General features: G+C 34.7%; 2 protein-coding genes across 3 annotated transcripts in view; one reads left to right on the top strand and one right to left on the bottom strand.

The window, feature by feature from the left end:
* Nucleotides 1-936: 936 nt before the first annotated feature.
* On the bottom strand, nucleotides 937-15,368 carry LOC149090252 (THUMP domain-containing protein 1-like). 2 transcript variants are annotated; one of them, XM_089233386.1, is made up of 4 exons: nucleotides 15,112-15,368; nucleotides 6,083-6,285; nucleotides 3,795-3,932; nucleotides 937-1,705 (listed from the first exon to the last, which is right to left on the bottom strand). In XM_089233386.1, the coding sequence occupies exons 2-4, from the start codon at nucleotides 6,281-6,283 to the stop codon at nucleotides 965-967; spliced, it is 1,080 nt and encodes a 359-aa protein (XP_089089512.1). In that variant the 5' UTR covers nucleotides 6,284-6,285; nucleotides 15,112-15,368; the 3' UTR covers nucleotides 937-964. The 2 variants fall into 2 exon arrangements, with proteins under 2 accessions (XP_089089512.1, XP_089089503.1); XM_089233377.1 differs by lacking the exons at nucleotides 937-1,705; nucleotides 3,795-3,932; nucleotides 6,083-6,285 and adding an exon at nucleotides 11,932-14,936 and having other exon boundaries at nucleotides 15,112-15,181.
* Nucleotides 15,352-19,173, top strand: part of LOC149090251 (RNA-binding protein 28) — a 20,216-nt gene continuing 16,394 nt past the window's right edge. The window contains exons 1-3 of the mRNA XM_089233397.1: nucleotides 15,352-15,732; nucleotides 15,818-15,866; nucleotides 18,489-18,550. Coding sequence (XP_089089523.1) covers nucleotides 15,696-15,732; nucleotides 15,818-15,866; nucleotides 18,489-18,550 — 148 coding nt within the window. The 5' untranslated portion in view covers nucleotides 15,352-15,695. The remainder of the gene's footprint in view (nucleotides 15,733-15,817; nucleotides 15,867-18,488; nucleotides 18,551-19,173) is intronic.

The raw sequence follows: 19,173 nt of genomic DNA, 5'->3' as shown, positions 1-19,173 counted from the left end.
TCATTAGTGCTCTACTGTTGGGAAATGGGAACTAGTTTAAAATGAAATACTTCAAACGATAAAAGAATGTAATCACAGAAAAACAACCACAGTGAAATGTTAAATAGCAAAAGCTGCCACCACCAATGTACACTTTTAAATGAAATGACTCATCAGACATCACTAATTTCATATTCTAGAAAATGGGTGGAAGAAAAGTAATTTCATTATCCAAAAAGTTTTTTAATCAATGTGTTTCAATTATGAGTTGAACAGTAAGAATCTGTACTGAAATTGAATATGGAAAATTCAAGCCGAATGTTTTTTGACAGTGTTCAACATTTTTTTTTTTTCGTGTCGTGCTGAGAGTTCTGTGCATCTACCCCTCTTTGGGAGAACTTCCTGCAGTAACAATCTGTTCTGAGGTCATCTTGTTTCTGTTGTATCTTTGGGTGTTTCTGGGAAAGATACTGATGAGAAATAATTAGGTATCGATCCAACGAGGGGATTAAAATGAGTTAAATACCAGATTAGTCTCACCAACTACTCTTAATTAAATTTAAATGTGTCATTCACCAATTTAAAGGATATGCCTGGGGCACAATGTTTCTTCAAAGATGAAATCATGAAATGGATCTAGACTGATGTGTGCATTATCGCCCACTAAGTGGAACTCTTCCACACTAGAGGGCGGGCATATACGACAGGTTCCCTTGAGTGCTGTTTTTTGCACAGGTGTGCCCACATTATTTTGTCCAACCCATGTATATTTTGTTCAGATACGAGAATTATTACCTCAACAGTGTTTTCCAAAAAACTGGGACAGAGCCAGTGAATACAGAGGACAGACTTTGTATACTTTTTTTTTTTTGAAAATTTATGCAAATTTCTTTTGCTCTTGTAAAGATGGCATTGTGTTTAAAAGTACCAAAATTTAGTACAACAGAAAATTATCAATGAACACAATAGTAATATAATTTTTTATTTAGTTTTGAGAAACTGTAATGCCAGGAACTTTGTTACATTCTTCTTGCAAGGTTTTTATTTCATCTGCACATAACAGGGATACTTGTGGTTTTTTTTCTGCAGGCACGTCGTTCTCAGATGGGCCTTCCTCGCTCTTGATACAAATATTATCTGAGATAAGCGATTTCTTCACTATTACAGAAGTTTTTATTTCATCTGCAGGTAACAGGGACACTTGTGGTTTTTTTTCTGCAGGCACATCGTTCTCAGAGCTTTCTTCAATAAGACCTTCCTCGCTCTTGATACAAATATTATCTGAGATAAGCGATTTCTTCACTATTACAGAAGTGAATTCGGAAAGATTATATTTCTTGAAGAAGTCATAGTTGTGTAATAGAGATATGCAGCATATAGTTTGTAGGACATCAATGGATATTATTAATTTAGGACTGATGAGCACAGGGGTCCATGTTGGCTGAACTTTTTCTGCTACTTCCCTTGTGTACCAGATTAGATGAGCTTTATCGATACTATTGTTATTTCTTATTTTTGATTCAACCTTATAGGTGAATGGGGAGTCACTATCGTCAGTGCTTGAATGTTTCTCAAGGATTTCTTTAATACACTTTTTAAAGTCATCAGTGAACCATTTGCACGTTGATTTGATGGGTATCATCTTCAAGATGTATCGAGACTTTGCTTTGCCATGAATTTCCAGGTCTTTGAATATCATCGATACTAAATCTGTGGGATCTTCAACCTGCGAGATGTTTAAAAAATTATGTGGGTGATGACTTAATAAAACATCTGAATTAGAATTAAAAAAACAAATAAGTACTTAATATTTATAATAATTATACTTATGAGTCAAAGTGGACAATTCAATCTAGATTTTTTTCACATCATTTATCTCTGAATAAGCATACAAGAGTGAAAGAAATGTTATGAAATATTTGTGAACAGCATAATCTTCCAGAATAATACTTAACTTTCATGTAATATCAGAGATTTCTCTTGTACTCTTTATCAAATCAGAACATTACAGTAAGGCCTGACATGATATCAGTATGGAAATGAATTCTAAGACTTGACAAAATTCACTAATCTGTTCACTGTTTATGAACAATTAGGTTTTTCCTCTGTGAATTTTTTAAATCATTTTTCACAACACAAAATTGACACAAAAACTTGCAGAAGAACCAAAATTGACTACGCAGAAGAAAAAGGACAACAAGTCTCTCTAAAAATTTATTTTTAATATTAGCATGAAACAATGTACATCAGGGGTTCTTAATGTTTTCTCACCTGCGGCTCCCCAAAGCAGTTTAACAAAGAATCGCTTCATAAAACCTTCATCAGTGCTGTGGTGCCCCCTAACAAAGGTTGGTGGCAGACAGTTAGTTTGAGAACCCCTGATGAACATAATTACACAGAGTAGATCTTATCTTGAGAAATACTGCATATATTTATAGTATACTAATATATATATAAATGCTGTATATATTTATGGTTAGCACTCTGGACTTATATATTCAGTTATATAATTAGAATATAGTTAGCACTCTGGACTGTATATTTAGTTTTCTTGAATGTATCTTATTCCCCTGGAATGTACCTTACTGGCCGGCATGCTGAAAAACTAGAGAGACCAGCATGCTGGGAATACCCGTATTTTCTGGAATGCTGGGAAATGGGAAATTAGAGTTGCAGTAAGAAAGTTCTTACATATCTAGACTCAAAGAATAGGTTGAATTGGATGATTTGAGCCTTGTCTGTTCTCTTCATTTCAGGATTCTTCGTGTTTTATGAACTCCGTTAGAGATATTTATGTCATGTTTGCTTTTGTTACCATAAATCTTGATTTATTGAAAATGTTGGATAACAAGCATATTCGTTTTCGTAGATTTGATGAGTTAAATGATTTACGAAGGGTTTTAACAACTGGCTGTTGTGAAGATGAATTTTTGGAAAGAAAGAAAATCCAACTGCCTTTGTGGGGAATCGAACCATGTCCTTTCACTTCCCGGGTGAATGTAGACCATTTCCAGGTGAACGCTCTAGACCACTAGACTACAAAGGCAACGAATCTCTCAATCTTTCCTTGGAGCTCATGTGCACTGAAAGGGACTGTACATGGATGGTCCCTTATGCAAAAAGAAAAAAACTAACAGATATGTGCAAAGCATAGTATCTGTATTTCATATTAGGCTCTCAATAATTATATTAAAGCGATAGGTAAATGCTTAATTCTTATTATCATTATTGAATTCCACGTTTGCTTCAGGGAAAAGTTATTTTATCCCGATTCACATAACTTAGTATTAGATTTATATCAGTTTTCTGAATGTATCATGTGATCCTCATGGAACCTCGCTTTTCCCCAACAAGTCGGGGAGGGAGCAGACTCTAACATTCAAAAAGCTTGTGTCCTCCGATTTTTACGACATACCAGCTAATATGGGGGGGGGGGGGAAATGCAGTAATAATAAGTTGAATTAAGAAACTGGTAAGGCCTTTGAAGGCTTTCAGAATGCATATTGAGTTTTTCCACTGAATTATAATGCACCAGAAACCAAACGTTTATATTTCTTTTGTATATGAAAGATAATTCACTGTAGCTCTAAGAAAACTATAGAAAAAAAGGAATTTAAAAAGATCAAACTAACTAATATTTAATTTTCAAGGTCATTTGATTAAAATTTGAATTTAACTTGATTATCATGACTAGAATTGTATTTGAACTGGTAATATAATTACTTTCCTAATGATTGATAATTCATTAATCTCTTGATATAGATAGTGTTTTTAGGAAAAATATAATCATTGGCAAAAAAAAAGTTAGCACTCACCCTCGCTTTAATGAATAGCACATTTTTTACTCTGGTATCAACCTGCTGGAATCTTCTATCATGTTTAGATGATTTGAGAGCGCTGATTTCTAAAGCCAATTGATCTTCTATATCAATGGATTTTTCTGATTCTGAAGCCTACAGACAATAATGTAAATAGTGAGACAATCAAATACGCATATAAAGCCAACTGCTCAATTTCACGAACTTCCAATTCAAAAACCTGATACATCCTTACAATCTACTTTACCACACACAAATTTCTGCCACTGCAATTTACTGTCGTTATAGAGTTGGGTTGAGAATGAAGCAGCCATCTCTTGGTGGTTTTCTCAAGCTCGTTAGGGAAAATATTTTGTTATCTATAATCTTCACCCCCCCCCCTCGGATCCAACTTGGGACATGATGGCAGCCTTCATGGTGGAAGAGATGAGCATCTTACCACCACATTACTCTTGTGCATTCTTACAAAGTAATCCTCTAGTCTGCCGAAGGTTATAGTTTCTTCAAAATTTTTTCTCACTTACAAACTAATTATTCAAGTTAAGTTTGTTTGAATTTGTAAAAGCGAGCACCAACTAATGGCAATACAGAATTTAATATTTTTGAAATGATCAAAGTCAAAACTCTAGCTCAGAGTTTTCCAAATTTTTTGTCCAATTACCCCCCCCCCCCCAAAATGTTTTTCTTCTCATCACCCCATAATTCAAACCAATCCATAGGATTCTACACTAAACCCATAGCTTCTACTGCCTTTCAATAGGCCATTTTATCGCCCACTGCTCTAAATCGAGGTAGCTCTGTAGTTATGAAGAAAGCTTATATTTTTATATTTTTAAAAATATTTTGTAGCACTGAATGAGAACTTCATACTCTTGAGAAACGCTTCTAATGCACCCGTAGGCACATAAAAGTTGACGACTTACAAATTACATTGAAAGAAGTGCTCAATGATATACTTATGGCGGCATAAACTACACGCGAGGCTACCATTTTAGCACGAGTTTCCAATAAATGTTAGAATGTATCAACAAAATGTTGCCACTCACTGAAAGGAATGTCTGGGAAGAAAAACGTCGCATTTTAATATCATATGAAGGTTTTTAACAACTGGCTGATGTGAAGATATATTTAGGAAAGAGAGAAAATTCAACTGCCCTTGCGGGCAATTGAAATCAAGTCCTTTATTTTCTGGGTGAATGCCCTAGAATGAAAGTGTTATAATTGGTTTTTCACGAGAAAATTCTGACTGGTAAAAACCTGGTAAATACTACCAGACTGTTCATTCACCAATAAGGCAGGGCTTCACAAATCAAGAAAAAATCGACGTGCCAATCAAATATTTCATGAGCCAAGAGCAATTTTTTTGGCCGAGCTAGCAATCATACACAGAAAATTGCAGGCACCAATATAAATTTTTTAGTTGCCATGGAGACTGCTGCCTGGGATTTGTTAAGCCCTGCAATAAGGTATTAGTTTATTGCATATATATATGATGAAAATAGCAGATTAACCTTGAGAAAAGTTCAGAAAACATGGCCGGTTCTCTGAAATTAGTAAAACCATGGGAAAAACATGGTTTTTTTTTCATGACAGTAAAAAAATATAGTAAATACTTTGCCAATCTTGCAAATGATTCAAACATATTGATGTCTGAGTTCAACACTCCTTGTGCAGGTGAATTCCAGCTGCAATTATAAAAATGTTTTATCGTTTCTTCTAGGTGCAACACTGGCATGATATTGCAGCCTTGTTCAGGAGAACATGATTCCATACCTCACACCCTCATCTCGTTTTTGATTTTTGTTCCTTTCAGGTTGTTATCTATCATACACCATACTAATATTTTCCCGAACTTGAATTGGACAAAGAAAAGATATGGAAAAGATCTAATTTGAACATCTCTCTTTTCCCCCATTAAAAATGGGACAAAGGATTTCACACTCTTTAACTTTCTGCAGCTGAAAATAGCTTTAAATTCCAGTCAAAGGTAAGACTGAGATCTCAATCAACTGCTTCTGATCTGTCAAGTTATCAGTAAGCCAACAGAGTGTGTTTATTTTAATCAAATGCTGCAGGTTAGGTGTTTTAAAGGTAGCATGATGACTGTAAGAGAATTGGTTTTCTTATACATAGTGAGATATACATAGAGGTGGGATTTCTTATACATAGATAGTATCTTCTCGACTTTTTTTTCCTCCAAATTTTAAGCTCAAGCAATCAGAAAATTCCTTATACACTTTAAAATACAGTAATTAACAAAAATTAAAAAAAATATATTTATTCACCATATTTTCTGGACCATACAGTCTATCGGCATATTCATTCAATAAGTTGTAAGCTTCCCTGACGCACTGTTTCTCATTGTTGTTGCACGTTATTAATATCCCAACATCACCTGATTGGAGATGACCAGTTTTCTGTCTCTTACTACATTGTTTATAATATCTCTTGTTTTTCCTTTTCTTGCTTTGAGCTTTTGACTCCATCTCTAAATGAAATAATTTTAGAATTGAAAGGAAAAAAAATTATATTAATTTTAAAATTCATTCATGTTTTATAAGCATTTTTCATGAAATTTTCTACCATTACTGTATGCAATGATTATACATTACTATATAACTATCATTGGTTTACAATTTTTCTTGAATCAGAAACTGCAAGCAGACGAGGCTAAAGTGAGATTGCAAGGGGTATGGTGCAGCAGATTTATAAGGGGTGGCAACTTAGGCTTTTTAGTTAGGCATCAAAATTTTTTGAAAATGAAAGACAATTATCATTTTTTCACATGTATAAATACAATACAAAGATATAATGCACAACATATAAACTAAACACTGAATGCAAGGGCAAATGATCTTCCAAGTAACTTATGCCCGTTCAGGGCAGATCTATGAAAATCCTATTGTTTTCTCGTGGCAACACATTTTGTATATGCATGTACAGTGTGTCTCAAAGTTTAGACACTATAGATAGATGTTTAACTGCACCATGGATACTGTTTCAAATTTCACTTTCTTTTTTTCTTTGCTTGTGATCAGAATTCAAACACCTACTTTAAACTTTGGTCATTGTCGAGAAAAATACGTTTCAGATTTTTTTAATTCAAAATTTTGTAAAAATTGCAGTCTCAAAAGTTTAGAAAAACTTCAGATTATATACAAATTTCAAAGATTGTGTCTATATGGTGTATCAAAGACATGATAGTGAAAAAATGGAAAGCTATTGGATTGGTTTTCATTAAAAAAAAAAATGCAGAAGTCATTGCACATTTTGTATGATGAAAGCCTTTGAATACTTCACTTGAAAGCAAAAAGAAAGGCTGTAAAAACCGTTGCTATTGCTTTGAGCTGGTAGAAATGAAGTGTCTGATGTCCTCCCCAGTAGCACACTATATTGTCAGCATATCGGACCAGTCCCATATACTATCGATATAGTGTGCTATTGGGAGTGTATTAGCCGAAAGTGCGTCCCAAAAGCCAAAATCTGGCTGTGGTAGGCAACGCAGTACAAGTTTATGTGAAAACAAAACCGTTGGAAGATTGGCTTCAATGCAAAAAATGACCTTGCATGAAATTATAAAAGATCTTGGAGTGAAAATTTCAACAGATACAGTTCATACAGAGAAGTTTGTATTCGATTCATGAAAGAGTAGTTAGGAAATCACCTGTCACGTGGAAGCACCAAAGAGCGGTAGAGAAGAGAGACTGAAATGGGCATGAAATCATGTTTCATGGAGACAAATAGCTTGGTATCATATTTAGTGGTGCAAAAAAATGGAACGCATATGTTCCAGACAGATGTTTTCAGCAGACATTAAGGTGGAGCTTCAATAAAGGTATGGCCAGCATTTGCTTCTAATGGTCAGACTTTAAGTTTCGAAATTGGTTGTCAAAACTCCGATGCCTAAAAGAGATCCTCAAGAACAATTTTCTACTGATTGGAGAAGGTTTATTCGGACCAAATTTGACATTTCAACATTATAACGTGTCTATTCAAATATCTTCTGCAACAAAAAAGCTATTTAATTGTGAAAATATATCTGTTTTAGACTGGCCATTGATGAGTCTTGACTTGAATCCAATTAGGAATGTATGGGGAGTACTTACAATAAATGTGTTTGCAAATGAAATATAGTATTTGACTGTTGATGACTTGAAGAGCTCTATCGAGGAAGCATGATAAAATTTCAATGTTGAAACCCTTCTTGAATTTAATTAGATCCATGGAGGATAGTGTGTTTGAGGTTGTTAGAAAAAATGAAAAGTCTATTAGCTATTAAAAGCCTGTAATTTTTGTAAATCTGAATCTAATTTTTGAGACAGCAAATTTTTGTATTTTCAATAGTATAAATATTCAAAATGTTTTTTAGTAGAATGTTTTCCCCTATAAATGTAGAAATGCTTCAGGTATTGTTCATTAAAAGGTGTTAATTTTTCTTGCTATTTTAAGAAAAGTGCACTATCTAAACTTTTGAGATGGAGTGTATGTATATATACATACACACATTGGTTTACCCCACGGTTTTTTTAAGCATGTGGTTTTTGGTTTCTCGTAAAACTTTACATATTATTAATAATATTTGTATTTTCCCACATGTTTTAATCACAGTTTTATATTTTTTCAAACATTTTTCATTTTTTATGTGTGAATCCAAGGTATTGTAAATTTTTGGTCCCAATTAGATAAAAAAATTTTTTTTATTATAGTTTTATGAGTAAGAATGATTGGAAACTGAGTTCTGTTTTGTCTGATATTTCTTTGAATTTTTTTTATTTTAAACCAATCTGTATTTCTGAATAGGAGTAATAGTAAATTTCATGTAGTAAAAATTCACATGAGACTGTGCCATATCTTGACAATAAAGATATTGAGGGAACAAACAGGATATCTGGAACTGTAATACCAGAAATAAGAATTACAAGGAGCAAGTATGCATTTTGGTGCTCCCATCCAGTAATTTTTCCAGAATGGTCACATAAAGGCAAAGGAAAAATCCGGCTTCTCACATCACATTAGATGATTCTATTCTTTTAGGTAAAGCGATTATGCATCAAAAATCACTCATTAGTGACTGAGCTTTCATGTTTGGCTTTTTCTTCTGTAAAAGAATAAGATCTGACATGATATGGCCAAGTCTCATTTCGTATTTGGAGAATTATACAAAAGCTCAATAGTAAAGGGACTATAAAAAAGTGGGTACTTCCTATTATAGCAGCCCATGAGAATGAATCACCAAGCGACTAAGATATATGGCCAATCTAGGTTGTGAAATCTTGCCTCTTTTTGTAGTATTATTTTAGATATAGTCTTGTATTATTTATTTTTATTTCTCTATTACATGTGGAATCATAACTGTGTCCGGGGGGCGGGTGTGCTATATTTGGCGCAGTATGAACATATAGTATTCCTCATTACTGCACTTATACCAGTTTATCATTAGGCATTATAGTGGCCAGCATGCAGGCCCGTCATTTAGAGGGGGGGGGACCCCGGCTTTTGAAAATACACTACAAATGGTGTGTATATATATATGCGTACCTTTAGTACAGGCTCTTTGCCCCCCCCCCCCCCCCCGGAAAAAGTTGAAATGACGGTCCTGCCAGCATGGTGTTCTATACTTTTTAGCAGACAAACTTTATTCATAATAATTTATTTATCATTAATCATTTTTATCGCACCACGGTCATTTTCTGCACACGAGGGCTAATTAGACTGGGACCTACAATTTATTGTCGATTCCAAACGGCAGGCTATTTATTTCCATATTTCAGGGGGAAAAAAACAATTCCAAACAGTCTGTTTTTCCTATTTTCAAAATATGAACAAAGGATAGCTGCCAGAATCAGCAACTTTCTGCAGCTGAAGGATGAGATATATATATATACACACACATCTTTTTCAAAAAATTAAAACATCCCAGAACTTTACGAGAGCAGATCATGAAATGCTCACATTGGAAAGCCTGAATTAACAGTACTGTTGTCATTTCCATTTTGTTTCAAAAAATTAGAACACCTTGAAAATTATTTAAAAAAATTAGAACATCTAACTTAAAAATGGATTATCACATGAATATTTTCATGAAAATTTACATCAAGACATTGAATTGATTTGTCTTAGGCACAGGTCTGGATTACACTTCAGCCATGAATCCCATTGTCTCTATTCTAGAGCCGATAGCAGCTGGTTTACAATTAATTCGTTTCTTTTAAATATTTATTTCAGCATGCCTCCACAAGCTCTTGATAGGATCAGCATCAGATATCACGAAATATCCATGACATTGATGGACATTACTGAATTCTTGTTCCAATCTGTGTTTTCCATCGTCAAAGTCTTTGGTTGCTGGAACAGAAAATAAAGACCAATGAATCAGAAGACTTTGCTAGATGGAGGTGTATATTAGGCTCTGTACCTTTTGATTCCAGAAGTTAAAGATTTGAATGAAGATGGAAATTCTATTTGCCATCAAGATTTTTCCTATGTGAATTGCTGCAGCATCGATGTAGCTTCTTGGACATGGTCAAAATTTTGATGTATAAAATTCATGGTCAAGACCAAAGATAGCTTTTAAAATTTGCCATTTCAAATGTGTTTGTGCTTCTGATTAATTTGACTCCCATTTGATGAATAAAATCGTCAGCTTCTTATACAAATACCACGCCACAACAGGCAAATTGGCCAACGAGGTGGCTGATTTAAGAACATCATGGATCCCCGAGCCATTTTTTGGAGGCCCTACCTACTACACCACACATGCACCCCCCCCCCCCGCGGAACCCCCAACGAATCGGTACACGTGGGAATGTGCGTGTACGTGTAGTGAAACCTGACGTGAAGTTTTTTGTTTCTCTGTAATGCTTGTTATGTGTAGTGCTGCCATCTGCCCACAGTTTTTCTAACTATGAGTGAAGTGTGATGGTTGAATGATTTACCGTTGTAGGACTGTTGCTCTCTGTGGCGAGACTTTTTAACAGGGAGATCGGCTCGCATTTGCGCCTTGAAGTTGGGAACCACAGAAAACCAACTTCAGCTGACCACCACTGTGGGGTTCGAACCCGGATCCTCGCATCGCGAGTCCGTCACTATAACCACTCGACCACCACAGCGGCTGGTTGGTGGTCGTCAAAATTCTTCTGAGTTGTTCAAACAGGATTCGACTGTAAATGCACTTGTTACACCACTGGTTTCTTCAATTTTGAAAAAACCAAACACACATTTTATTAATAAATTATATTTAATATAAGCATTTTTTATTTTGAAATATACCAAGACACAATTCTCACTCCTACAAGACACAGTTTCAGCGCCCCCCTTCGGCATATAAGCAGCACCAATAAAACAATCAGGAAACTTGTAGTTATGTCCCCAGCTAGATGAAAGGCATCAAAAATTAGTTTTCTCTGCAAATCATTCTACTCAATACAGTGGTAATTTGAATTTTACAGACAAAGCTTTGTGCGACCTGTGTGGCTGCACAGCCTGCTCCCCTAAAAATATGCCTCTGAACATGTAAGGCGTTCAATGTCATTCACAAATTATCTGAATCACATTTATGAATTTCTGTCTCATCCAGAACACTACACATAGTGTTCCTGGAAAACCCCAGGAATGGATTGGACTTTGGGTTTTTGGCACAAGGACCAATTGGGTCAAACTGCACCACAACAAATGACCATATAAAAATAGGATAAAATTTGTTCTTGTCATGTTAAGGAAGTAAAAGTACATATGGTAAAAGAGTAATGTTGCGTGAAGCATAAAACAATGATGTGGGAAACCTCTAGGTTTCTCATCCACCACATTTGTGCAAAGTGTGACGTCAGTATTATTGATACAGCTAATAGCTGCTTCATATACTGCTTTTTGTTAACGATAAAATATCACTTTGAACGAAAAACTGGTTTTGTCGCTCTAAGATGAGGGAAAATGAGTCCGCTCCATATTCCACGTGCCTCAACCACAAAAACAACTTTCTTAAACAAAAAAAATTCAAAATATTTTTACCTCTTATACTTTTCTACCTCTCTACAATATCCAGTGAAATGTGTAGGTATACTTTATGCATATATCATACAAAAGAAATTGCGGAGAAGAATAAAGGAAAATTAATAAATAAAAACAAATGTGATGATGAAGAAACAGTTCATTCAGCTTTATTCAATGTGAAAAAATTGCACGAAAAAACTCCACTTATTTCCTTGCAATACATTTACATAAATACTTTTTCTGGTTTCGCTTAAAAGAACCATCTCAGGACTTGACAAGCGGCAGTTCGCCATGGCAACTAAAATTTGGTATCACACTACTTTTCTATATATGTAGGCACCAGATTTTGGAGTCGGAACAGTACAAAACTTTCAGAGTTCATATCAGTGTATTTACCAATATGAAATATGTTGGCAATGTTGAAAGAACCTTATTTTTTAACCTGTTTTTTGTTGGGGAATTTTTTCTTTTTTTCGCTCCTAAAAAATTTTCCTGGCTCTTAGATTAATTTTGTCATGCCCTGTATTAATTTTTTCCAAAAGAGCTCAATACATTAGGAAGTTTCAAAAAATTACCCTTTCTTTAACCCTAGAATACTAACTCTACATCTCAGAGACATAGAGGTATAGGCAGTTAACATGCAGTTTTTATCAGTTTTTTTTGTAGTTAATATTTTAGGGTTAAAAAATATATTTCAGTTTATTGAACTTACACAAAACATATCAAAATGTGACCTTTTTTGCTTTTGATTCTCAGTAAATTTTACTTTTGAATTTGAAAATTTCTTGAAAAAGTTATACTTCATCCTTGTTATTCAGAGTTTAAAGCAAATTATTTTCAGCCACCACAATCAAAACAAAAGAAGATGAAGTGGAAGGTTCTATATTCAAATTTGAAATAAAGTCTGCGTTACATTCATTAGAAATTGCATGTGCTATCAAAAGAAAATCTTATTCAAGCCGAATTAATATAGAAGAGAAAGTCTAGAGAGAGTGCTGAGCTTGTTAAAAGTCATGTCATCATATATATATATATATATATAACAACTGCTCTGTCTAAGAAATACACCATTCTGAGTATTGTGAACTTAAGTTTTCCCGCAGAGTTCAATCGCATTCAAAAAGAGCAACATAGATTGCTTTCATATCAAAATTCATCACTATCCCAAGAACTGAGCGACTGTAGCGAACTTGCACTATCTATACTTTTGACATAATCTGATTTCATAGAACGCTCGGCAGTAACATGTTCCAGAATGTCATTACTGGGATTGTTTTTCATGTCTCCTAAGTTCTTGTTCAACAGCGGCTTTTTCTCAGTCCTACAATGAATTGACTTTGTGTCTTTGCCTTCCTCTTTGTTTGACATAGATTGTTCAAAATTTGAACAATGACTGCTGACACTTGATTCAGTTTCTTCATTTGATTCAGAAATCTCACCACCTGGCCTAGTGACCGTAATCATTGGAACAGCACCATCACCATGATTTGATTCATTTTCATCCAAAATAAATGTTTCACTGCAATTAGCTTCTACATTTCCATTTCGACTCGCTTTTGCAGTTGTTGCCAGTTTTGAACATTCTGAGCCACGACCCACTGTCTCTGAAATTTCTTTGCTACTGGTTTCAATTTTGATCAATGAATCAACCTCTTTGTCAACTACTTTTTGAAGACCGCTACGTATTTCCCAAAAGTCCTTGTATATATTTGAGACTTGTTGTGCTTTACCCCGCATGAGGCGCAGTTTCTTGTCATATTCCGAATCTGTGAGTTTGAAATCATTAGAACTGATGCCTAAATCGCAAATGTTTGAATTGACGATGTCTTGAAGATGACTATGCAAAGCTTTTACGTCCAGAGAATATCTCACTGAAGGAGCTTTTTGTTCTGATTGAGTATCCGGAGTTTTTTCTGTACTTCGATCGTGGAAATCATACAGTTGGCTTTGCTCATCATGTGAACTTTTCATGGCAATTTTTTTATCTCTATTAGGAGCATGCCTCATTGAAAAACAATTTACTGGTTTGGGTCGATGCTGACTTTTTGAGAATTCTTCTCTTTTATTCGCTCGCAAACAGCTTGACTTCTGTGGCTTGTTGAGTAATTTTTTCAAAGAAGAATGCTTTTCTCCGATTTTCCTCAAATATTCCTGAAGGTATTCTTCGAAAAGCTGCTCGATATTTTGTGCAGAATGTTTTGAATCACTCTCCTTCAATTTACTTTCAAAGCTTTGCATATCAGTCATATATTTCTCGTTTTGTTCAACCATCTTACATTCCATTTCATTAACTCTATCCAGTGTTTCTTTGTCTAAAAGTACAATTTTTTCAGTTCGTTTTTTTAAAGCGTCCAAGTTTTTCTCTGACAGACTTAATGCATTCCTCATAGCGAGACATTCTGAAGATAGCTTGTCAACGTTACTTTCATTCCTATCAATCTTGTCTTCTATAACTCGAACAGACTTCTCAATTTTGTTCATTCTTTTCTCAGATTCTACAATTGACTCTTTCACAACATCACAATCACAGAGTTTTGAATCGCTCGAAGACACCCGTCCTTTAGACCGTCGATTTTTGCGGTGTGTCTCAGATCGGTGAATCGATTCATGGCCATGATTATTGGAATCGAGAGACTTTGAGGACTCCATGTACTTGATCATCTCAGACCACCTGGAGTCAAATGTATTTCTTAGATCTTTTAGTTCATCTTCGAATGTTTTCAAAGGGGAATTCTTACAGGCACGAGGTGGCACATCAAATTTTTTCACATTCAGCTTTACAACAAGATCCTGCAGTTCTTCGGGGTGCCTCCTAATTATGTGTTTCACGAGATATTTAGAGTGAGCAAACATTTTATAACAATAAAGGCACTGGCAAACATGAACTGCAACAAGTTGCTGATCTTTACCACTGGTCTGGCTGTCATTATGCGGCTTCGTTTTGCTCCCTTTACTTTTACCAATCAAGCATTTCTTCAACTCCTTGTAGAAAGTTTCCACATCATTAGTTCTTGAATCACCGATAACCGATCGGTCTTCCTCTTCCTTCAAAGGCTGAGATGAATCCGAGCGATCGCCGGTGGAATTTGCCGTAAAAGATACATCCATATTAAACAAGGATCACACCAATCCAATGGAGGAAATTTACAGCTGAAATAAAACTTTAGCTGTATAAATGCGTTATCAATGAAAGGATAGACACATAAAAATAAAGAAGAAAAATCAATAAGAACGTAAATGAAGTTAGTGAGATCGTTAATGAACTTAATGAGAGCGTTAATGAAGTTAATGAGAAGGAATCTCTAAAAAAAATACAATATTATACCTGCAAAACAAACTCAGAGGGAATAGGTTTTTGTTGATTCACATAAGTTGCCACCACACCACGTGCTATTTCTGAAGAATCGCGGAATAAAAACTGAAAACCTAATCCTATAAATATTTTGAATTAATAATAAATTTTAAAAATTTCTCTATCAACAAGTTCAAAAATATTTTTAAAAATATATTTAAACATTTTTTTAAGGGATTCGCATCAGGAATTGGATCACAGCCGACTTGATGTCACTTGATCAATTTAGTCGGTCGTGACCAAAGCTGCATTAAGAGTTTTAAAGTGAATTAAAAAAATTTCGTGGTGAAAAAAAATCCCTTTTTCTCTCTTTTTTTAATCTAAAAGTCAATGCTAAAAACAAATTCATATGATAAATGTATCGTGTTTTAAGATTTTTTATATTAATCATAAATTATTATCAATAATTTTAGAATATTATTTTGAAATGAAGAAGTTTTTATAAGAATCTATAAAAACTATCTTATCCCCTGTGAGGGTGAAAACAGAAAACAACGTGTTGCGTTGGTAAACAAAAAAAAAAACGGGCTTAGCTGTCTGTGAGTGGCGTGATAATCATGGGCTCGATGTTTAGAAACTATACACGTTATTATAGTGAGTATCTTACAGTTAAAATAAAAAGCGAAATTTGATTAAATATAAAGGGACACGTTGTAAATGCTTTTATTTGTCTTTACAGATGCTGATGTGAGCTCGTCCATTCAGTCCAGCAAGTCAGCACCAAAAAGGTAATCGACAAATTTTTGTAATTAGGTTTAGTATTTTAGATATGGAGTAATTATTATAGGAAGTGGATAGAATAGGTGGACTACCAGAGTAATTTCGATCTTGCATTGATGAAAACCGCACTAATGCTATAGCTGCAATTCATTACGTACGATTTTAGTATACACCATTATTCTCAACATGATGGGGGGGGGGGGCCCTTGCAGTCCTCGGATATTTGAGGGGGGCCACGGTTGAAAATTAGATGATAATAAAATCAGGGTGGGGGGGTGGGTGCACAGAGAGCTGTAAAGAAATAAAGCTTTCAAGTGAAATATGGTGTGAAAAAATGTAAGTAACATTTTAGAATCCAACAGAGCTGTCCTTGTAACCTACCCATGGTCTGCGGCCTCGCATCCATGGAGGGCTCATATTAGATCTGGTACTATGATTCTTAATTGTAAGTATATTCCTATACACAGTTTATCCCGCTTATAATGTTTCTTGAAAAAGTGCCATCAAAAACGTTTCAAATGGCAAAATGCATTAAACAGGAAATCTTGATGACTATTAGTAGTTGCTGGGATCACAAAAAATAGTTGTACAAAGCGAAAAAAGGTTCTAAATGCAGGGCTGGTTCTGGAAATTTTACAAGTGTACGCGAATGATAATTTTGTGATAAAAAATCACCCCCGACCCTTTCAAAAGTTGGCACCTTCTGTGGTTAAGTAGTTCAAGGATTCAAGATTCAGTCCTGTGTAAGTGGGAATGTTATAAGCGGGATCCATTGTGTATGTAAGCTGTTATTTCCAGCTAATTGTATGGGAACAGCTAATTGTTTTGTTCTTCAATGAGGCATGCTCCTAATAGAGATGGAAAAATCGCCAGAACATCACTGTGCTCAAGGACCAATGATATTGAGATGGCCATGCGTAGCCAGTGCCGTCTAATGCATGGGCCCTCACAAAAATTAGATCTCGTTGAAATTCTCAAGAATTTTCCGGGTAGGGCTTTGTAAAAATGACTTGTCCCAGGGCCCATAATATTCTTAAGATAGTCCTGTGCGTAGCACCCACAGAAGAAGGAATTGCAGAGAACTAGCGCAGGGTTGGCACTGACCCGGGTATGCTGGGTGGCTATTTATCATCTGTCTCAAGATTTGTTGGATTGCCCCATATTTTACACACATATTTTTCTCCCATATACAGTCGATTCTCGATTTTAAGTTTCACATATTTTTGCAAAAATTCTATTTTTTTTTTTCTCAAACAATGTATCATTCCTTTTAAAAGTCTTTCCCATTTATGAACTTTCAATTTTCCAAACAATTTTTTCATGTCTTTACTGGTTAAAAAAAATGAGTTCCTACTGCAATTCGGTTCTTGAGAGGGTTGGTCATCTCCCTCTTCTGGATCCATACCTTGCCCAGGGTGCCAGAGATCAAGCTTATTTATAAAAAAAAAAAAATTCATAAATTTAGTTTTGAGTGTACTTGGCTCAATAAGTAAAAGCGGACTCACTTCTGGATGAGTGTAGGGAAGGGGGGGGGGCTCTGTGTAATACAGCTGGTGTAGAAGAAAATATGGCTCAAAATAGGCAATGGGCAAAAAAGGTTAAGAATCACTAGTATAGCCAACTCTTTTGAAGTAGACTACAATGAATAGCAGAATCAATCATAATTCGGCAATAATTTGGTGTTTTTCTTAGGCGACATCATTCTTGTAAACTGAAATTTGGTGGTATGCTTGACCGACACTATTCTTAAAAACCTAAACTACTATTAGTGCAAACAATTAATTCTTTCTTAAACCTCTCTTTTTTTTCTCTTTTTTTTTTAAAATAATGAAAGAGAAACAGTAGTATATCTATACTTTTTAGTGATTTTTCTATTTTGCTGCCATTTTCCTATAATATTTCAAAAATTTCAGTTTTCATTTGCAGTTGACTTTAAGAACTCTATTAGTAACAGTCTATCTTGTTAATGACGTGAATGCACTTGATTTTTTTTCCGTGAAGGATTCCAAACTTAATTTACAAAACAAAAATTTCAATTATTTCAACACATATTCTATCAATTTAATTTTTTTGAAATTACCTATTTTTAAAAAAGAATAAAATTTAAATTTTTTTCGTTTTTAATTTTAAAGTTATTTCCATAGACGTAAGTCCATAAAACATACAGGGAAATTTTTTTTATCAATATGTATAAACTGAAGAGATTGATCAGAAGGGAAAATAAAAGGAAAAAATTATAAAAGTCAATCTCAATCTGAATTCATTAGTAAAGGTTAAGGGGCCATTCAAGTATTACATCAGCATGAAGAGGGGGGCGGGGTGTTTGGAATTTTGATGACAAGGGGGAGGGGTCGAATGATGATTACGTCACCAACCACCCTCCATGAAAATGTGAAATATTCTTTATGGCATCCAATTATCCATTACCTATCTATACCACTCCATCAATTACTGCTTAAAACTGAATACACAAGGTGAAGATTAGTGTAACGAATATTCAATAATTATTTGGCCCTCAGTTACAGAGATTTTTATGCTCTATTTCCATCTATTTTTCATGTGTAATGCAGTTATTAATAAATCATTGCTTTATTACACTCATTTCTTTTTTCCCCCTTCCAACTTGACAGTGGGATGAAAATGTATTTTGGAATGAAGAAAGAAGAAATCGATGATAATGAAAGGAAAAAATGTAAGTGAATATCCATTATTATAACATGTAGCTGGTTTTTTTCTATAAACAGTAAAAATTAATGCTCCGGAACAATGAAAAAATACTGTAAAAATTCCATTTTCGTGTAATTATTAATATTTTCAAACTATGAGGGTTTGCAGATCTAAATTATTTGGCAAGCTTCCTTACTAAATGTTCTAGACATACAGTGAATTTTGCTTAATGTGATGCTATCAGGAACATATACTATAAATGTATCAGGTAAGTGGGAAAACCTCTTGTTCTTGAATTAGAAATATTTTGCTATGGAAAAGAAATTGGAATGCTCTGGAAATAATGCTTCTCAACCCTATAGGCATAGGCGGAGATTGACTTGGAAGTCTGGGGGGCAAGGTCATTATTGCTGGGGGGGGGGGCACTATGATGATGATATCATTTCATATATACATTAGATCAGTTGACTCCACCTTTGATGATGGGGGGGGGGAAGCAATGCCCCCCTACGCCCCCGTATCTCTGCCCATGCCTATAGGTGACATTGACGAGATATCTTTAAAAAGGCATCTTATTTTAGCATTGACAAGTCCAGGTACTTTGTAAAGTTGACTTCTCAATGGAACACTTTTCCGTTGCCCTTTTAC

The sequence above is a fragment of the Pholcus phalangioides genome, unplaced genomic scaffold (genome assembly GCF_987345545.1).
Source record: "Pholcus phalangioides strain wild (caught in Gottingen) unplaced genomic scaffold, Ppha-v1.0 ptg000001l_1, whole genome shotgun sequence".
Taxonomy (NCBI): Eukaryota; Metazoa; Arthropoda; class Arachnida; order Araneae; family Pholcidae; genus Pholcus; species Pholcus phalangioides.
Note: the sequence above shows the minus strand (reverse complement) of the source record. Positions and strands in the feature narration are given on the sequence as shown.